The sequence below is a fragment of the Trachypithecus francoisi genome, unplaced genomic scaffold (assembly GCF_009764315.1).
Source record: "Trachypithecus francoisi isolate TF-2019V2 unplaced genomic scaffold, Tfra_2.0 Lachesis_group9, whole genome shotgun sequence".
NCBI lineage: Eukaryota > Metazoa > Chordata > Mammalia > Primates > Cercopithecidae > Trachypithecus > Trachypithecus francoisi.
The window spans coordinates 39,308,769-39,327,586 of NW_022681474.1; the positions used below are offsets into that span (position 1 = coordinate 39,308,769).

Genomic DNA, 18,818 nt, shown 5'->3' on the forward strand with positions numbered 1-18,818 from the left:
GCAGCATTTTTCACTACTGAGAGCATGTAATCAGATCAAATTCGGTGCTGAGCTCCAAGGCTGCAGTGTCAATCGATTCTTTGTGTTTATGAACTTGCTTAAAGTGCTCCATGCCAGTGAGCATGTAATGTAGTGATAAAGGACTCAAATCAATTCGCTGCATCATTAATACTGCTAAATATCCCATGAAACCCAATCTTCTTTGATTTGTTATCCTAACTGATGCAAAAGGTTCCTGAGATGATGCAGCTGGAATGTGCTTGGCCGGCTGGCTGTCCTGATCAGAACCGACTTAGAGACACTTTGCCATTGATCCTCAGAGGCTCTGGCTGTGTAACTGCCCTCTCACTGGCCACCATTTTTACCCTCCCCACTTAGGCTGAGCGGCTAATGGAACAAGCTAGCTGCTGGGAGAAGGAGGAACAAGAAGTCCTGTCAACTAGAGCTAACAGTAGGCAATCACCTGCAAAAGTACAATCGAAAAATAAATATTTGCATTCCTCGGAGAGCCGGCCAGTCACAGGGGAGCGAGGGCAGCTGCTGGAGCTCTCTAAAGAGAGCAGTGAAGAAGAGGAGGAGGAGGACGAGGAGGACGAGGAGGAGGAGGAGGAAGAGGAGGAGGAGGAAGAGGAAGAGGACGAAGAGGAGGAAGAAGAGGAAGAAGAAGAAGAAGAAAATATTCAAAGCTCTCCCCCGAGATTGACAAAACCACAGTCAGTTGCCATAAAGAGAAAGGTCGGTGTCTGTTTAGATTTTCTATCTGAGTCACCTTCCATCAAATCTTATTTGTCATTGCAGACATTCTCTCTATTAGTATTTCACTCTCTGTTCTTTAGTCGTAGTTTATGTGTGTGTACCCAGTCCCGCTGATCATATGTCATGATCGTTTATCTCACAGTCATGATTATGTTTACTTTTTGAGGTTTGTTAGCGCTGTGACAGGAAACCAGGGACAGGCCAGCCTCGTAGTCTAGTAATCACTGCCACCTGCTGGTCTGCAGGAGTAGAGTAACTGAGGTTTATGGGAACAGAAAGGGGCCCCAGAGAGCACTTAAACCACCCTCCAAGACCTAGAGGCCAGGAGACTTCTCTAAGGTCATATGACTCATAAGAGATGGAAGCAGAACCAAATGCGTGCTCAAGACTCCAAGCCTGGGCTGGGCGCAGTGGCTCACGCCTGTAATCCAAGCACTTTGGGAGGTCGAGGCGGATGGATCACCTGAGGTCAGGAGATCAAGACCAGCCTGGCTAATGTGGTAAAACCCCGTCTCTGCTAAAAATACAAAAAGTTAACCAGGCATGGTAGCACGCACCTGTAATTCCAGCTACTCAGGAGGCTGAGGCAGGAGAACCCAGGGAGGCAAAGGTTGCAGTAAGCCAAGATGGCACCATTGCACTCCGGCCTGGGCAACAAGAGCGAAACTCTGTCTCAAAACAAAACAAAACCAAAAGACTCCAAGTCCAGTGCCCTTCATGCTGTTTCTTTCTCTTCTCCTTGGCACAGAATTGTTAGAAAGCATTACTGAATCTCCTCAGATCTTAGTAGTCCAGTGGTGTCTCCAGATAGACCATATCATCTCCAGTGGTACAGAAAGTAAAGAATTGACTTTGTTTTTAGGTAACTGCTCACCCAGATCTGATATCTTTGTCTTCCGTATCTATCTGGGACGTAGAGGAGAGCCAATATTGTTAGTTCAGCCAAGACTGATAGAGATATCACAATACAAGCTTAAGGCTCTGCCCAAGGCCATCCGATATGGCATCTGTTAGGGAACTTGCTGTTCTAACTCCCAGCTCAGCACTCTTCTAGGCTTGGCAGTCTTCTGGAAGGGTCTCCATGGGAAGGTGGTAGAAAGGAACATCCCACAAAGTAGACGTCAGGCTTAAGAATAATGTTTCCATTTCTTAGGAGGAGTGTGTATTCATGTGTTGTATATATAATAAAAGAAACTTGTTCTAAAACTATCAAAAACAAGAATCATCCAAGGCATGATCTGAACTGGACTCAACCTGAAGAAAACCAGTTCTCTACCTTGGCTTCCTTCATATTAGGGAAAATTCCCTCGTGGATTAAAGAGGACAGGCAGACTGGGGGAATAATAACCGTAAATGTTAAATTACAGAATATGATTAACCGGCTATGTGTGTGCTTCAGTGAGCATTCAGAGCATTACAAAAGTAAGACACAAGAATACTTGGAGGCCAGACACAGTGGCTCATGCCTATAATCCCCATGCTTTGGGAAGCTGAGGCAGGAGGATCACTTGAGCTCAGGAGTTCAAGACCAGCCTGGGCAACACAGCAATACTCTCTCTCTATATAAAAAATAAATAAATATTTTTAAAATAATAATAATAATAATAATTCTTGAATACAGTTTACCTGGAGGTTAGCTTTTAACCAAGCATATTGAATCCTTCTTTGCAGTGTATTTTCAATAATTTGGGGGGCAACAATTACATCTTAGCAGCAAATCTACCTGCTATTCCTCTTTGAATTTTGTGTCATTAAAAACTTTTTTGCTGGGGGGAAAATATTTTATAATTACAATTACGGAGTCATTTGTGCCAACCTTTAGTGCAAACAGAAAAATATTTTTAGGTCAGGTGCGGTGGCTCACGCCTATAATCCCAGCACTTTGGGAGGCCAAGGCGGGTGGACCACTTGAGCTCAGGAGTTCAAGACCAGCCTAGGCAACATGGCAAAACCCTGTCTCTACAAAAAAGAAAAATAAAAGAAAAAATATTTTTATGTCATACAAATAAGACATCTGGCATGTCTTTAACGTTTTTAGATGCCTTCTATTAAAATATTTTGCCAGGTTATCAGTTGCTTACATCTCAGCAGCCGCCAGTACTTGACTCTGTTAACATTTTAAACAGTAATCCTTTCTTCAAGTACCTTTCCTTTCATTTTCATAGTTCCTGAAGTCCTGTGGAATGAGAACAAGTAGGTTGGTCTTGTATCATATTTCCCAGTGCTGTCCGTATAGTGGGTGCTCCTTCAAGAGGATTTATCAAGTATTAAATGTGTTAACCCTGTGGCTAGTTAATTACAGCACCATTTATAAAGACATTAGAGTCTGTGATGAACTTAAATGTCTGTGATGTGAGGAGTATTGAAGCCAGCAAGTACCACTTGGAAAATATATACTAGAAAAGCAAAGCTTAGTTTTTAAAATCTCCAGTCAAGCTGCTAGGATGTTCCCTCTCAAAGCATCTGCTTGAGTAAACAACTGTTTTATTTGGAAAACACTTGCCTGTGTAGTTGGAGCCCGAGAGGGATGTTAAACATCAAATGGAAGGTTAAGTACAAAGGCATTACAGAAGTCTCTACGTGTAAGATTCTCAGACACGTGTTCAGTACACGTCTACTGCATGTCAACTCAACCGTTTAATTTCTCATGAGCTCTTATGTGTTATGTTTGGAATTAATTTCAGAGGCCTTTTGTACTAAAGAAGAAAAGGGGTCGTAAACGCAGGAGGATCAACAGCAGTGTAACAACAGAGACCATTTCAGAGACAACAGAAGTACTGAATGAGCCCTTCGACAACTCAGATGAAGAGAGGCCAATGCCACAGCTGGAGCCTACCTGTGAGATTGAAGTGGAGGAAGATGGCAGGAAGCCAGTCTTGAGAAAAGCATTCCAACATCAGCCTGGGAAGAAAAGACAAACAGAGGAAGAGGAAGGAAAAGACAATCATTGCTTTAAGAATGCTGACCCTTGTAGAAGTAAGTAGAGGAATGATAAAAACCTTACCCTTGAGAATGTCTGTATCTGACTGGGTGCCAAAGAGCGGGCCTCTGGCGTGATGCCCAAGGCACCTGGGAAGTGGTGCTGATGCACCTGGAGCAAGTGCCCATCTGCCCTTTCCCGTCCTTACAAGATTCTGTCCCTTCGTCCTGGAATTGGATTTTATGTTAAACAACTTCTAAGGCCAGAACATTCCTCTAGGTGGGTTCATCTTACTTACCAGAAATTGGTTTATCCCCCAGAACTTTTAAGTCTGTTGGTAAGAAACACATTACATTTCTTTGATTCTAATATGTACTTTTTTTTCAGAAATATTAGTATTTCTGAAATCAAGGTATATATTATTATCAATGTGAGCATTGAATGGAATCGTTTCTTTTTTTCCTGGAAAACAAATATTAGTGAATCAGTAGCACATATTATAATCAGTAGTGTCTTAGTGTATACTACTATAAAGACTCATCTAAGCTAAGCTAAGCATGATGGCTTACCCCTGTAATCCCAGCACTATGGGAGGCCGAGGCAGGTGGATCACCTGAGCCCAGGAGTTTGAGACTAACCTAGGCAACATGGCAAAGCCCCATCTCTACAAGAAATACAAAAATGAATCAGGTGTAGTGGTGTGCACCTGTAGTCTCAGCACTTTTGGAGGCTGAGGCAGGTGGATCACTTGAGCCCAGGAGTTTGAGACCAGCCTGAGCAACATGACAAAACCCCATCTCTACAAAAGATACAGAAAGTAGTCAGGAGTGGTGATGTGTGCCTATATTCCCAGCTACTTGGGAGGCTGAGATGGGAGGATCACCTGAGCTCAGGGTGAGCCATGATCATGCCATTGCACTCCAGCCTGAGTGACAAAATGAGACCCTTTCTCAAAAAAAAAAAAAAAAGAATCATCTAAATTTACCCACACATCAATATTAGCTTTGATAATATTGTATAACATAGAAATCAGTAAACTGATTTAAGTTGACAGGGACAACCTTCCTTTTAAGTTGACAGGGACACCTATACCCTATCCTCTAAAAAATATACTGAACACCAGTGAATCGTCTTTCCTGCTGTATTTAAAACACCCATCCTTGCCTGTCAGGTTGAGAACGTGTGCTCCCAGCTGAATCATGAAGGTTTATAGTATACTGTCTCTATTCTGTGGCCGAGATGACGCTGTTCAGAACTTACTCTCACCTGGGGAACAGGCCATCTCATTTCCCTGGGAACCACAGGATCACTCTAGCTTTTGAAAAGCCACAGTTTTAAGAACATATGCAAGCATCTTCTTGACTTTCTTAGTTCACAGAAATGCTATTCCTGCATACATTTTTTTGCTGAAGGAATGACTTCTTACTCTGGGTATAGAGAAACCAAGCTTTGTTCTTTGGTTTTTTTTTTTTTTTTTTTAAACAAATCATCATACAAACCACAACAAACTGTGATGAGCAATCATTTTGTGTGTGAGAATGAGCTTTGTTTCCCCTTCTTGGCTGTCTTCTCATATTATCCCTGACTCCTTTCAGGATGTCCTTCTTTCTTAAGAATAATTGTCAGAAAACTCATCTTCTGATTTTGGGAGTTGTTCCAACAAAAGCTGGTAGGTCCAGTAGCATGTAGAATAAGAATGCGGAATCCAGCCAGGCATGGTGGCTCATGCCTGTAATCCCAGCACTTTGGGTGGCTTAAGCAGGCAAATCACCTAAGGTCAGGAGTTCAAGACCAGCCTGGCCAACATGGTGAAACCCCATCTCTACTAAAAGTACAAAAAAATTAGCCAGGCGTGGTGATGCATGCCTGTAGTCCCAGCTACTTGGGAGGCTGAGGCAGGGGAATCGCTTGAACCTAGGAGACAGAGGTTGCAGTGAACCGAGATCATGCCACTGCACTCCAGCCTGGGTGACAGAGTAGACTCCATCTCAAAAATAAAAAGAACGTGGAATCCGGGGGCACTGGCATGGCTATTACCTGCCATTGTGAATAGAAATGTCCTGAGATGACTCTTAACTTGGGCATGGTACTCGGCACTTCTCAAGGAACCATTCTGCATCATATATGTGTTCTTTTCAGCTGGTCAGTTTGAATGTAATACTTGCAGGTAAGTTTTTCTGTAATCCTTTTATTACCTAAATCAGACAGTGCTTACTCTGCTATTCACCGGTTAGACTAGATCTCACTCTCTTCTGGCAGAAGGGATATCTGTTTTATGATGATTGTGGGATCTTATTTTTATTCTCCAAAATAGAATTTCTAATAAAACTGTTGTTCTATATAAAGCTTTTTCTTTAAATTGACCACTGATTCTAGAAGATTAGTGTAATCTAAAGATCGTAAGAATACTTGGGTGCTTTATACATATATTTATTAATATGTATGTAGTTATCCATCTGCTTATATAAATATGTACATATGTACATCTATATTCACACGTGCATATAGGTTCAGTAAAAATAAGGTCACCTGAACTGAAATGAACTTCACAATTATGGTTTGTTTCTGATTGTCTTTAATATTCAAACCTTACATCAGCAACATGCTGATCCAGAATTCATTGTGGACAGAATTAGTGATAAAAAGAATACCTGTATTTTAAATGTTCAGGAATTTGCTAGTACTTACATTGTAGTTTGTATCATGCAAAAATGATGATCCTAAAAATGATGATGACAAGTGCATTTGTTTTGGGTATTTAGCTCTTTACTGATTTGTTTCAGAGGTACACAGCTTATTTTTATGCCAGAGGGAACATTCAAATCGAAGTAAATAAATCATGTCATCCAAGATCATTTACATCCTGTGAATGTCCACAGAGGTTTCTTCCTCTAGGTAGATATGAGAGTTAAGGCTTCTAGTCATTTTTCGAGGACAGTAATGATTTGTATATAAACTAGCATTAATTCCTTTCCCCTGTATGTCCTAATTTGTAAATGTTCAAATTGATTTTTTTTTTTACACTGTGAAACTCTAGGTTTTTGCATCAGAGAATGTCTTGTTCATTAAACTCAAATAAGCACATTAGCATTGCCTATATCCATGTGTTCCCAATATGTTACTTTCCCAGGCCTAGGTTATTTACTTGGTTTATACCACAATATTATTACACATTAGCCTTGATTATGTCTTTACCATCAACTCTTAACATGCCAAATTGAAAGCAGTGTTTGCTAATTAATTTAGAGGAATGAATTCAAGTTGCCCATGGTTATGCTTTCTAAGACTGTTTTTCTTCCTTCCCCTTTTTGTCTCTTCACTAAGACAATATGAATGATGATTCGAGTAACTTGAAAGAAGGCAGTAAAGACAATCCCGAACCTCTAAAGTGCAAACAAGCATGGCCAAAAGGAACAAAGCGTGGTCTGTCTAAGTGGAGGCAAAACAAAGAGAGGAAGACCGGATTTAAACTGAATTTGTACACCCCACCAGAAACACCCATGGAGCCTGATGAGCAGGTAACAGTGGAAGAACAGAAGGAGACTTCAGAAGGAAAAACCAGCCCCTCTCCCATCAGGATTGAGGAGGAGGTCAAGGAAGCTGGGGAAGCCCTGCTGCCTCAAGAGGAAAACAGAAGGCAAGAAACATGTGCCCCTGTAAGTCCAAATACATCACCAGGTGAAAAACCAGAAGATGATCTCATCAAACCTGAGGAAGAAGAGGAGGAAGAAGAGGAAGGGGAAGAAGAAGAGGAGGAAGAAGAGGAAGAAGAGGAAGGGGAAGAAGAAGAGGAGGAAGAAGAAGAAGAAGAAGAAGAAGATGGAGGAGGAGGAAATGTAGAAAAAGATCCAGATGGTGCTAAAAGCCAAGAAAAAGAGGAACCAGAAATCTCCACGGAAAAAGAAGACTCTGCACGTTTGGATGATCATGAAGAGGAGGAGGAAGAGGACGAAGAGCCATCTCACAACGAGGACCATGATGCCGATGACGAGGATGACAGCCACATGGAGTCTGCCGAAGTGGAGAAGGAAGAGCTGCCGCTGCCCAGAGAAAGCTTCAAAGAAGTACTGGAAAACCAGGAGGCTTTTTTAGACCTTAATGTGCAGCCTAGTCACTCGAACCCAGAGGTCTTAATGGACTGTGGCGTCGACCTGACAGCCTCTTGTAACAGTGAGCCCAGGGAGCTTGCTGGGGACCCTGAAGCCGTACCCGAATCTGATGAGGAGCCACCCCCAGGAGAACAGGCACAGAAGCAGGACCAGAAGAACAGCAAAGAAGTCGATACAGAGTTCAAAGAGGGAAACCCAGCAACCATGGAAATCGACTCTGAGACCGTCCAGGCAGTTCAGTCTTTGACCCAGGAGAGCAGTGAACAGGACGACACCTTTCAGGATTGTGCCGAGACTCAAGAGGCCTGTAGAAGCCTACAGAACTACACCCGTGCAGACCAAAGTCCACAGATTGCCACCACTCTGGACGATTGCCAACAGTCAGACCACAGTAGCCCGGTTTCATCCGTCCACTCCCATCCTGGCCAGTCCGTACGTTCTGTCAATAGCCCAAGTGTCCCTGCTTTGGAAAACAGCTATGCCCAAATCAGCCCAGATCAAAGTGCCATCTCAGTGCCATCTCTGCAGAACATGGAAACCAGTCCCATGATGGATGTCCCATCAGTTTCAGATCATTCACAGCAAGTCGTAGACAGTGGATTTAGCGACCTGGGCAGTATCGAGAGCACAACTGAGAACTACGAAAACCCAAGCAGCTACGATTCTACTATGGGAGGCAGCATCTGTGGAAATGGCTCTTCACAGAACAGCTGCTCCTATAGCAACCTCACCTCCAGCAGTCTGACACAGAGCAGCTGTGCTGTCACCCAGCAGATGTCCAACATCAGCGGGAGCTGCAGCATGCTGCAGCAAACCAGCATCAGCTCCCCTCCGACCTGCAGCGTCAAGTCTCCTCAAGGCTGTGTGGTGGAGAGGCCTCCGAGCAGCAGCCAGCAGCTGGCTCAGTGCAGCATGGCTGCTAACTTCACCCCACCCATGCAGCTGGCTGAAATCCCCGAGACGGGCAATGCCAACATTGGCTTATACGAGCGAATGGGTCAGAGTGATTTTGGGGCTGGGCATTACCCACAGCCGTCAGCCACCTTCAGCCTTGCCAAACTGCAGCAGTTAACTAATACACTTATTGATCATTCATTGCCTTACAGCCATTCCGCTGCTGTGACTTCCTATGCAAACAGTGCCTCTTTGTCCACACCATTAAGTAACACAGGGCTTGTTCAGCTTTCTCAGTCTCCACACTCCGTCCCTGGGGGACCCCAAGCACAAGCTACCATGACCCCACCCCCCAACCTGACTCCTCCTCCAATGAATCTGCCGCCGCCTCTTTTGCAACGAAACATGGCTGCATCAAATATTGGCATCTCTCACAGCCAAAGACTGCAAACCCAGATTGCCAGCAAGGGCCACGTCTCCATGAGAACCAAGTCAGCGTCTCTGTCACCAGCCGCTGCCACCCATCAGTCACAAATCTATGGGCGCGCCCAGACTGTAGCCATGCAGGGTCCTGCACGGACTTTAACGATGCAAAGAGGCATGAACATGAGTGTGAACCTGATGCCAGCCCCAGCCTACAATGTCAACTCTGTGAACATGAACATGAACACTCTCAACGCCATGAATGGGTACAGCATGTCCCAGCCAATGATGAACAGTGGCTACCATAGCAATCATGGCTATATGAATCAAACGCCCCAATACCCTATGCAGATGCAGATGGGCATGATGGGTACCCAGCCATATGCCCAGCAGCCAATGCAGACCCCACCCCATGGTAACATGATGTACACGGCCCCTGGACATCACGGCTACATGAACACAGGCATGTCCAAACAGTCTCTCAATGGCTCCTACATGAGAAGGTAGACAACGTGGGCAGTCCACAACACCTACGGGGTATCACTATTGGATTGATCTGCACAAATACCTTTGAAGAGTACGATTTCAAAACCAGCAATTGGTGTGAATGCAAAAACATTTGTTGGCACCATTTATTTAAAAAAAAAAAAAAAGCTGTATGCAGCAGAAAGCCTTATACAAGTTGTTTTTCTTTTTTTCCTTTTCCTTTTTTTTTTTTTTTTGGTACCTTCATTTCTGTTACTTTTATATAAAATTCTCTGCAAAGGAAGGCCTCTCTTTGGACTATAATATGGAGGCAGCCACTTGTTGTGCCTGCTTCTGTTAAACAATGTGGATATCGAGCCCCCCAAATTATCTGTTTTAATATTGAACCTAGAGCTTTTTTTTCCTTCCCTGTCCACTCCATGTAAATGCCTTTAGCATTTCAGTTATTGTATATTTTGTTTAAGGTGACACTTCAGCATGCCGCTAATGTCTTTGTTAGTGACAGTGCATTTTGTAGTACTGTACAAGTGTTGTGCTAACAGTAAGCCATTTCTTAAGTTTTTTGCCTTGATTAGGGTGCCCTAATTTGAGGGTTTTAAAAAAAACTATATTTTTGTTAATTATAAAACTGTAAAGAGCTATAAAAGCTATTCCCATTTGGTTAGTCAAAAGGGTTTTATTGCTAAATGTTTGGTGTAAAGTTGAGACCCTTTTCCATTTTGGTGACAGATTTCTTTGGGGAAAAAAGGCAGCTTTCTGTTTTATAAATGCAGACTTCTGTTTATTGAATGAAGCATATCTCAGTGTTTATCTGTCAGGTTTTGAAACATTTCATGTATGTCCAAATACTTGGCAGGATTTAAAAAAAAATAGTGAATTTGGTGTAAAGTTGCTATTTTATGGAAATGCCTCTAACTTTACATTTTCATTCCATCTGTAGATTTTTCTATCTTTATAAAATATTGGAGTTATTTTTTAAGGAAAAATAGAAAAGTAGCTTGTGAATAGCTCAAACTAAGCTTACAAATCGCATGTAAAAAAGCAAAAAAGTTATTTGTGTCTGTTTATATTGCTTCCTTTTTTGTAGCCTTTGTACCTGTACAGGGTGACAGTAAGGGCCAAGCAGGAGAGGCGTAATCCTTGTATAAAATAGGATCCAGCGACACTCTTGTATTTATCTGTTCTCTTTTTAGTCAGTCACTTCAAAAAAACAAAAAACAAACAAAAAAAAGCTGTACATTTTAACATAAAATAAATTATGATGAGCCATTTTTAGCCTCTTGTGTCCTGTCATATTATGATTGATAGAGAATGACCAATGGAACTGTATCATGTGTCACGCCTCAGAACACATACACATTTTGGGAAAATAAATTATTTAGTGTAAATTGGAGTTATGGGATTTTCTGATTTGTTTTGACTTTGGGGGAGGGATTGGCAATAAATAAGAGTAATATCTAATAAAACCATCACATATACCAAATACCTATTTAATAAATTAATTTATAATGGATTTTAATGCTTTTCATGAAAGTTTATTTTATGCGAGTGCATACCTTCTGTATGCCAATCATTGTCTTTAAAATAAAGTGAAATTGTTTTTTTCTTTTGGACTTTGATCTTCATTTGCAAAGAGATCCCGCACAAATATCCAGCTGCCTCACTCGCACCGTCTGTAGAAACGCCCCTCCGAGCCTCGCACCAGGGTAGCAAACTTCCTTTTTATAAAGATTAATACCAAAAAAAGCACCCAATTTGGGATTGTATGTTTGAAAAATCGTTTTCTTTTTAAAAAGTGTGAACGTTTTGCTCTGTTGTGAATAATTAATTGTATGTTTTCTTTAGAGTCTAAAGTTTAGACCCCCTGCCAGAAGTGAATATTCACAAGTATAGTGTTCAGAGAAAGTTCTGAGTGTTGCTTGAATTTGGTTATTTGAGCAACAAGTCTAGAAATGAATTCTTGATCTAGCACCCGTGTGAAACTGGCCCGTTAAGCTCTCCAGGTGTCTGAACATGTGTGCTCGCAACTCCTCTGTTAAGCAGGTCACTACCCTGTGAAGGAAAAAAGTTGCTTTTGCACTGTTGGTTCAACACAAAAAAATTAGATGTTGTACAAAGCATAGATACAAGCCTTAAAGTGGACCCAAAATCATGCAAAGGCAGGATAGAGCATACACACTGGAATAAAAGGCCTTGTGCAGACAGAGGGTGCCCAGTGGAGTTCTGTCTTGTACTCTCACCCGTATGGTTATTTTCTTTCACAGTTACAAAGTGTATTGGGTTTAGTGTCACGATGTTATCTTTTAGTCCCTTCCTTCCTCAAGTGCAAAGTCAATGGGGTAATATATGTAATAGCTGAGGAAGGGATTCCAAGAAGACACGTCTGCAGGGGCCATCGGCACAAAGGGAAAAGATCCATTTAAGGTGCTGTGCTAGTAGGAAAAGAAACCTCTCAAACATGCTCAGAGTGGGAAGTGGTGGTCTATGCCTGCACAAATCCAACACTGCGTCCATTCAGGAGTGGCCAAGGACTGGGCAGCCCAGTGGGCCACACGTCGGGCAAGAGGCTGCCCAAGCCCTGGAGGTGGGGTTGGGGCCTGCAAGCAATCTGATGGGGAAGCTACACAGAGCCCCCCACGGGCCCCAACCTGAAACTGTCACATATTTTGTCTCTTTCCTCTTGGGTTAAGATTCTCTGGGGGCTGAGATTCCCCTCTGTGTTCCCTTTGGCCGTGGCCTGCTAATCACACCTTGTGGTTTGTGCGATGTCTGGGTTCCCATACCCTGCCGGCCTAACAGCCTTCTAAGGGAGCTTGTGGACGAGTCCCAGTCATTGCCCCAGACCTGCCAAACCTGAATCTAAGAACAGTCCCAGGGATACTTCAGTTGCCCAGGCTCCCTAAGGACTGCAGCATAGCTAGGACTGGGAGCTTCCCTGCTGTCCCCAGTCCCCACATTCCTTGATGGAACAGAAAGGCTTAGCATGGGAAGGAAACTGCTGATCTGAGATGGCCTCAGAACACCCTGCCCTCCACCTCACCCACTCTCACTAGAGAAATCAGTTCACATCTGAATGTGACGCCCACGATTTGGCAAAACAGTTGGCAAAACAGGAACTTGGATTCATCAAAGCTGAAATCCACCATTAGATTGAGATTCATTAACAGGCCACATCGTTTAAAATCGTAACTGTGTTCTGTTATTTAGAAGAGTCGTACCAAGTGGTGGTCAGTTGCCAGCCTCACTTTTTAATAGTTGCAAGTGGTGCCTGCCCAGGTATGAGGGCATCCGCCTTCCTCACTAACATTCTGTTTTAGAAGTAATGACTCACAATATTGTCACAAAGCTTTCACAAACTCCTCCCACACACCCAGCCTGTGCAAGAAATGGGGCCATTCTTTCCAATGTACAGATCAGGAGGTTGAGGCTCAGATTAAGCTACATCAATTACCCAAACTCACCCAGCTAAAATGTGTGAGCTGAAACAAACCCAGGTCTTTCCAAATCCCAGCTCTTTTTTTTCTAGAACACTGTACTCTGAAAGGCCCTAATTTGTCACCTGATTTAAAGGCTTGGCTAATGAATGCATGTTGCTGTAAAAACTGTTAAGTGCTATGTAAATACAGGTCCCTTTGTGGCTGCAAGCAAGCCTTGGTCTACAATCAATCTTAGAGACTCAAAGTACAAGTACTGTTACATTATGAAGCAGCACCTTCCATTTCTCTGTACCCAGGGTTCCATCGTTCCTTCTGCCTTCTTTGTTCCCTTTCCTGGACCTTCCTCCTCCACCCAGGCTTAGCTATAAACATTGATGTTCTGCAACACTCGGGCCGGGAGTATTTTCTCTCTTTTCTCTCATCGTCTAATCTAGTATGATGACTTCAAATTCCACCTCTCTGCAGGTGACACCCAGAATTACATCCCCAGTTGTGAACATTCCTCTGAGCTTTAGATGCCACATCAAGTGACCTGGGACACCTTTTGTACATCTGCATGACAACCGAACTGGTGATTTCTGACTCCTCCTCCATTCCTGCTGTGGTCCACCCCATCTCAGTGATAAAGCACTGCCGAGAAACCAGATCAGTTAACCCTCATTTCCCCTCCCCATTTCGGCAGGTCCTGTCCATTTTCTGGGTTAATTCCAAAATAATCTTGAATACTAATCCCCTGGAGCTGTCAGGCCAGTCCACCTCCTCCTTTCCTGTCAACAGCCTCCTAACTGGTCTTGCCTCACTTCTTAACTCCCTACAACCTGTTCTCCATACTTCAGCCAAAGGATCTTTCCAGAGTGATCTTGAAACACTGGCTTAAAACCTTTCAGTGAATCTTCTGTGCACCTGGAATATAATCAAGTCTCTCCACCCCTCTCCTTCCACTCCCACTCTCAACCACCAGCTCCGGCCTCAATGATGGGCAGTTCCTCAGCCTCGAATGCTCCAGCACATTTGGAAGGTTTGTGTCTTCAAGTCTAAGAGAAGTCTTCCTTGACCACCCCGCCTAAAGAGGGTTTCTCCCATTCCCCACTTTTCTCCACCTCCATGCCTATTTCCTGCATTGTGCTTTATCACAATGTGCATTTTCATTTTTCCTGTTGGCCCCTAACCCAGGTTTTCGCATGTGGTATGTTCTCAGTAGGCACTTGGTAACCAAACAAATATTTCATATCTTACTTCTGAAGACTTGAAACACTTTTGCAAAAACTTCTGTTCCTCCTTTCTCCTGCCTCTGGCTCCCAGGAGTCATCTAGAAGAGACCACAACCGCAATTTTGCCATTCTCAGCTGCTGCTGCCTTCGGCAGGACCCAGAGTCCCACAAAGAGATGAGAGCATGAGGAAGGTGTAGGGCGCTCAGGAAACACCAGCAATGCACCTAGCGATGCTCTATCCTCCCCAACATGAATTCATCTAAATGTAAATATTCATTAAAATGGAAATACTGACTTCTCTCTGGACATGGAACAGATCAGAGCTAAGCAATAAGAGAGTTCAGACAGGGGTAGCAGGATCCTGATGGGGAAGCCCAAGTTGGGGCCACTATGACGCTAGGTCCCTTTTGGCCTGCATCTCTTTCCCAAGAGCCGGAATATGGTCCCCTCACACCCAAGTATGAGTCATTAAGCAATTCCATCATCTGTAGTCATCACACACCCAGTATTGCTCTCTCCCTCACAGCCACATGAGTTGTGACTGATACACTCAATCTCTGTCCAGTTCAGGACTGTCGCACTTTCAGAGGGAACATGTCCCCCTTTTCTATCTTAGCACCAGGACACACCAATTCACTGCACATTTCTGTTTATGCATCATCTTTGCCTTTTTGCCTTGCAACCCCTTTGCAATGTTTCAGGTTTCAAAATGTATTAGAAGACCAATGCTCTTACCATGAGGGAGTCCCCGGGGATGCCCTCCCAAGCCTCATGTGCATGTGAACATGAGGGTCTTGGCTCCTCCTGAGCCAAGACGACTCTCGGAGCAGACTCGAGGCAGTCCCAGGAAGCCAGGCCCAGCCACAGGGGCACAAAGCAGGGCATATCCCCAAAGGTCACAGGGTGACTCTCAGGTGGCTTACACATCTGCTGAGGCCCTGGATCCTCTCCTCCACCCATCAATAACTTCCTCTTTCATTCTGCTGAAAACCACAACCAAACTGAAGAACGAGGCCCCTTTTCGTTTTTTCCTAGAAGGCCTTTATCACATTCTGGTTTCTCCAGGCCGTTTCTGTGTCTGGTCCTTGACGGCCAGCATCTCCAACAGCAGCAAGTCTCTTTGGGTTCTGTCTGGTTTGGGATTCCTGACCCTGGAAGCTGTCACTACCCGCTTCGTGCCTGCTGCCGTCTTCTCCTTCAGAGTGGAAATCACGCAGCCATGGTGCCTGGCTTAGCTCTCGGGGAGGCAAACTCCACACCTGAGCTTACCTGGCTGCCCCATCCTCCCATTCCACAGCACACAACAATTTGCAAATACTTTCTGCTATGCCTGAAAACCAGCTCGTGTTGCTTTGACTAGAACCCACGTGAAAAGAGCCTCCCTGAGGTCCCCGCTAGAGAGGGTCTCCTCCCTTTTTTCCCCCAAAAATAGAAAGGCAAACTCCTACTTGTCCAAATTCACCACAATTCATTAAATCTTTCTCAGTAGTGGCAGCCCTGGCTAAGAGTCTGAGGAGCCCTGGGTCCCTCAGAAAAGTGGGGGAAGCCTGAAGCAGGGGCGTCTGTACGGGGGTTCAGGACCCCTCCCCACCCAGCTGGAGGAGCACATCTAGAGATGGTGGCGCGAGCCTGGGGGTTCCACTGAAAAGACAAACGGGGTGCAGGGGATGCCACAGAAACACAGGATGCTGGGAAGGAGCCTCCATGGCTACGCGGGCGCTCCTGTGACACTGCTCACCCAGTACAGTTCTGTACTTGGAAAAGCAATTTCTATTTTAAAATACTTTTTATAAGAACGTGAATTTCCTTTCAGACAAAGCCAAACGTTTAATCACAACATAATGCCTACACATTTTAAAATCCTTTCCCTCTTCCTTCTCACCAAAACAAACAAGCAAAGCAGGGAGACTTTGTGCAGCGTCGCATGCTCCTCTGTGACCCAGAGCCGGGAGCCCGTCCCTCCCATTTTGCTGAGAGACTGAGTGCTTGGCTCTGCCCGGGGGCCACTCTGGGTCCTCCCTGTCCCCAGCACACATGGGGAAGTTGAACAAGATGGTTTGGAAAAAGTCGAGCTTTGGTTTAACTGTCCCTTATCTGGAGTCCTAGGCCAGGGCTATGTTGTGCCTCTCCCCTCTGTCCCCCAGTGCCTCTGCTGGCCAGGTGAGTCGGGCCCTACAGTTCCCTGACATCCCCCTCACTGTCCTGGTGCTGGGCCTGTCGCCTCTGCTGCACCAGCTGCTTGTCCAGCTCCCGGAGCTGCTTCAGAAAGCCCCGGTTGGGGAGGACGCAGCGGTTCTTGGCTACTTGCTGGATGGCGTCCACCAGGGTCATGTCCTTGTGGATCATCAGGTAGGCCAGGACCAGGGTGGCTGACCGGCTGCGGCCCATGACACAGTGAACCAGGATCTTACCTGCAGAAGAAGCGGGGAGGAGAAAACCCACACTGAGGAGCAGGCGTTGGGGGCACAGGTAGGGCCCACTCCCATCCTGACTGTCACCCTCTCGCCCACAGCAAGTGACTCAGCACTGTGCCCCACAGCTGCCTCTGTAGAACAGTGTCTTCTTCATAGGGTTGTTGAGAAGGCAAATAACCCTGTAAATAACTCGATTTTAACACAATTTGTGCTAATGAATGGCTGCTGAGCTCCTACAGTGTGGCCGGGCTGCCTTTCCCCTGAGCACCGTGGCCAGAAAGCAAGCACCCACTTCTTGATTGCTGTTTCGGGTCTCAGGGAGGCTGGTCCCAGGTTCTCCCGGGCATGACCGTGCTCCTGGGGTGTGAACGTGTCCAGCTGGATGAATGTCTACCCCTGGCATTCAAATCCCACAGATCTTTCCGGAGGCTGCCGGGCCCCTGGCCAGCCCTGCTGATAACCAAAGTGTTTCTTCCTCTCCCAGAAAACAGGGTAATTCTTTCTGTCATGACTCAATACTTGAAACAGATGAAAGCTGTAGTTCATTAAGCCTTTTGGGGGCCTCACGTCTGTTAAGTGGCAGGGGGAAGGGGAGAAACAGTTGGAAGGGAGAGGGAGGGGGGAGGAAAGGGGGAAGTGGAGGGGAATGGGAGGAAAGGGGGAAGTGGAGAGAGCGGGAGAGAAAGGGGAAGAGGAGGGACAGAGGAAACTCAGCTCCGGTAGGAGCTCCAAGAGCTGAATTTTGTTTTCAAGACTAGGGCATGAGGCCGCGCGCGGTGGCTCACACCTGTAATCCCAGCACTTTGGGAGGCCGAGGTGGGCGGATCACCTGAGGTTGGAAGTTCAAGCTCAGTGAACGCGCATCTGTTACCATTGGAGGAGTCAGCCCCATTGAGAAGAATCAAGGTCCAGGCAACACTTTTGTTCCTTCTTGTGGTCAGATTAGCTGAGACCCATCATGCCAGAGCACATCTCTCACAGTCACAGGGACCAGCACTATACCTGAGTTGGCTTTTATTTCCCAAATTCTGTCAGAGCTCCAAGGGTTCCCCTGGCCAGAGCACATAGTGGGAGAGATCAGCACCCCTCTCATGCTTGCAGATATTTTTCTTCATGACTACAGTCAGAGCCCTTGAGGCGTGCCTGACCAGAGCTCATCTTTAGGAAGAGCAGCAGCTAGTGCATACCTATGCTTGCAGGTCGTTATGTTCTCACAGCCAATCAGAGCACCTGGAGCCCATGTGGTTAAAGCCTGGCCAACATGGCAAAACCCCGTCTCTACACAAAAATTAGCCAGTCGTGGTGGTGCACCTGTAGTCCCAGCTACTAGGGAGGCTGAGGCAGGAGAATTGCTTGAACCCAGGAGTTAGAGGTTGCAGTGAGCCAAGACTGCGCCATTACACTCCAGCCTGGGTGACAGAGCAAGACCCCACCTCAAGAAAAGAAAACCCAAATCCAGAATCTCTACTGCTCCTCAACTGCATGCTTTTAGAAGTGACTGGAAGGTAGGCCTCTGTCACGAAAATCAGACATGGGCTAAGGCTGTTACCCTGCACCATGGCCCGTCCCCCAGCCAGGTGTGCTACTTGCTAAGCAGACTCCTTCCTTGCTTTCAGGAGATGCTCTCTGCCCACCTCCCATGCACTATCTGGGAACCTGCCTTTCTTAGCAACTTGCAAAGAAATTCCGGTAGAGCCCTTACTTCTTCCCAAGAGGTTCTAGGTGTGTGGAAGTTCTGAGAAAAAAGGTGCAAGGTGTATTATGAACTGCTGGGGCTGGAGGGAGATAGGGCAGGAGACCCTTAAACAGTGAAAATCGGCCGGGCGTGGTGGCTCACGCCTCCAATCCCAGCACTTCGGGATGCCAAGGCGGGTGGATCACTTGAGGTCAGGAATTGGAGACCAGACTGGCCAACATGGTGAAACCCCATCTCTACTAAAAAATACAAAAATTCACCAGCTGTGGTGGTGAGCACCTCCCAGCTACTCGGGAGGCTGAGACAGGAGAATCATATGAACCCAGGAGGTGGAGGTTGCAGTGAGTGGAGATCGCGCCACTGCACTCCAGCCTGGGTGACAGCGTGAGACTCCATCTCAAAAAAACAAAGACAAAAACAAAACAGTGAAAATCTGGTCTGGTTAAAGCTTATTAGAAGCACCAGAGAATC

The 18,818-nt window shown here is 45.4% G+C and overlaps 2 protein-coding genes across 15 annotated transcripts in view; one reads left to right on the top strand and one right to left on the bottom strand.

Annotated features, from left to right (window-relative positions):
• The window catches only part of KAT6B (lysine acetyltransferase 6B), a 207,789-nt gene extending 196,688 nt beyond the window's left edge, over positions 1-11,101 (top strand). For 4 of the 13 annotated variants that reach the window (XM_033209753.1, XM_033209750.1, XM_033209754.1 and 1 more), the window contains 3 exons: positions 379-735; positions 3,441-3,732; positions 7,001-11,101. In XM_033209753.1, the coding sequence (XP_033065644.1) occupies positions 379-735; positions 3,441-3,732; positions 7,001-9,609 (3,258 nt within the window). In that variant the 3' untranslated portion in view covers positions 9,610-11,101. The remainder of the gene's footprint in view (positions 1-378; positions 736-3,440; positions 3,733-7,000) is intronic. The other 9 variants (XM_033209756.1, XM_033209752.1, XM_033209751.1 and 6 more) reach the window with 6 other exon arrangements.
• Positions 11,102-15,830: 4,729 nt separating this feature from the next.
• DUPD1 (dual specificity phosphatase and pro isomerase domain containing 1) overlaps positions 15,831-18,818 on the bottom strand; it is a 36,326-nt gene continuing 33,338 nt past the window's right edge. For both annotated transcript variants that reach the window (XM_033209285.1, XM_033209286.1), the window contains one exon: positions 15,831-16,648. In XM_033209285.1, the coding sequence (XP_033065176.1) occupies positions 16,410-16,648 (239 nt within the window). In that variant the 3' untranslated portion in view covers positions 15,831-16,409. The remainder of the gene's footprint in view (positions 16,649-18,818) is intronic.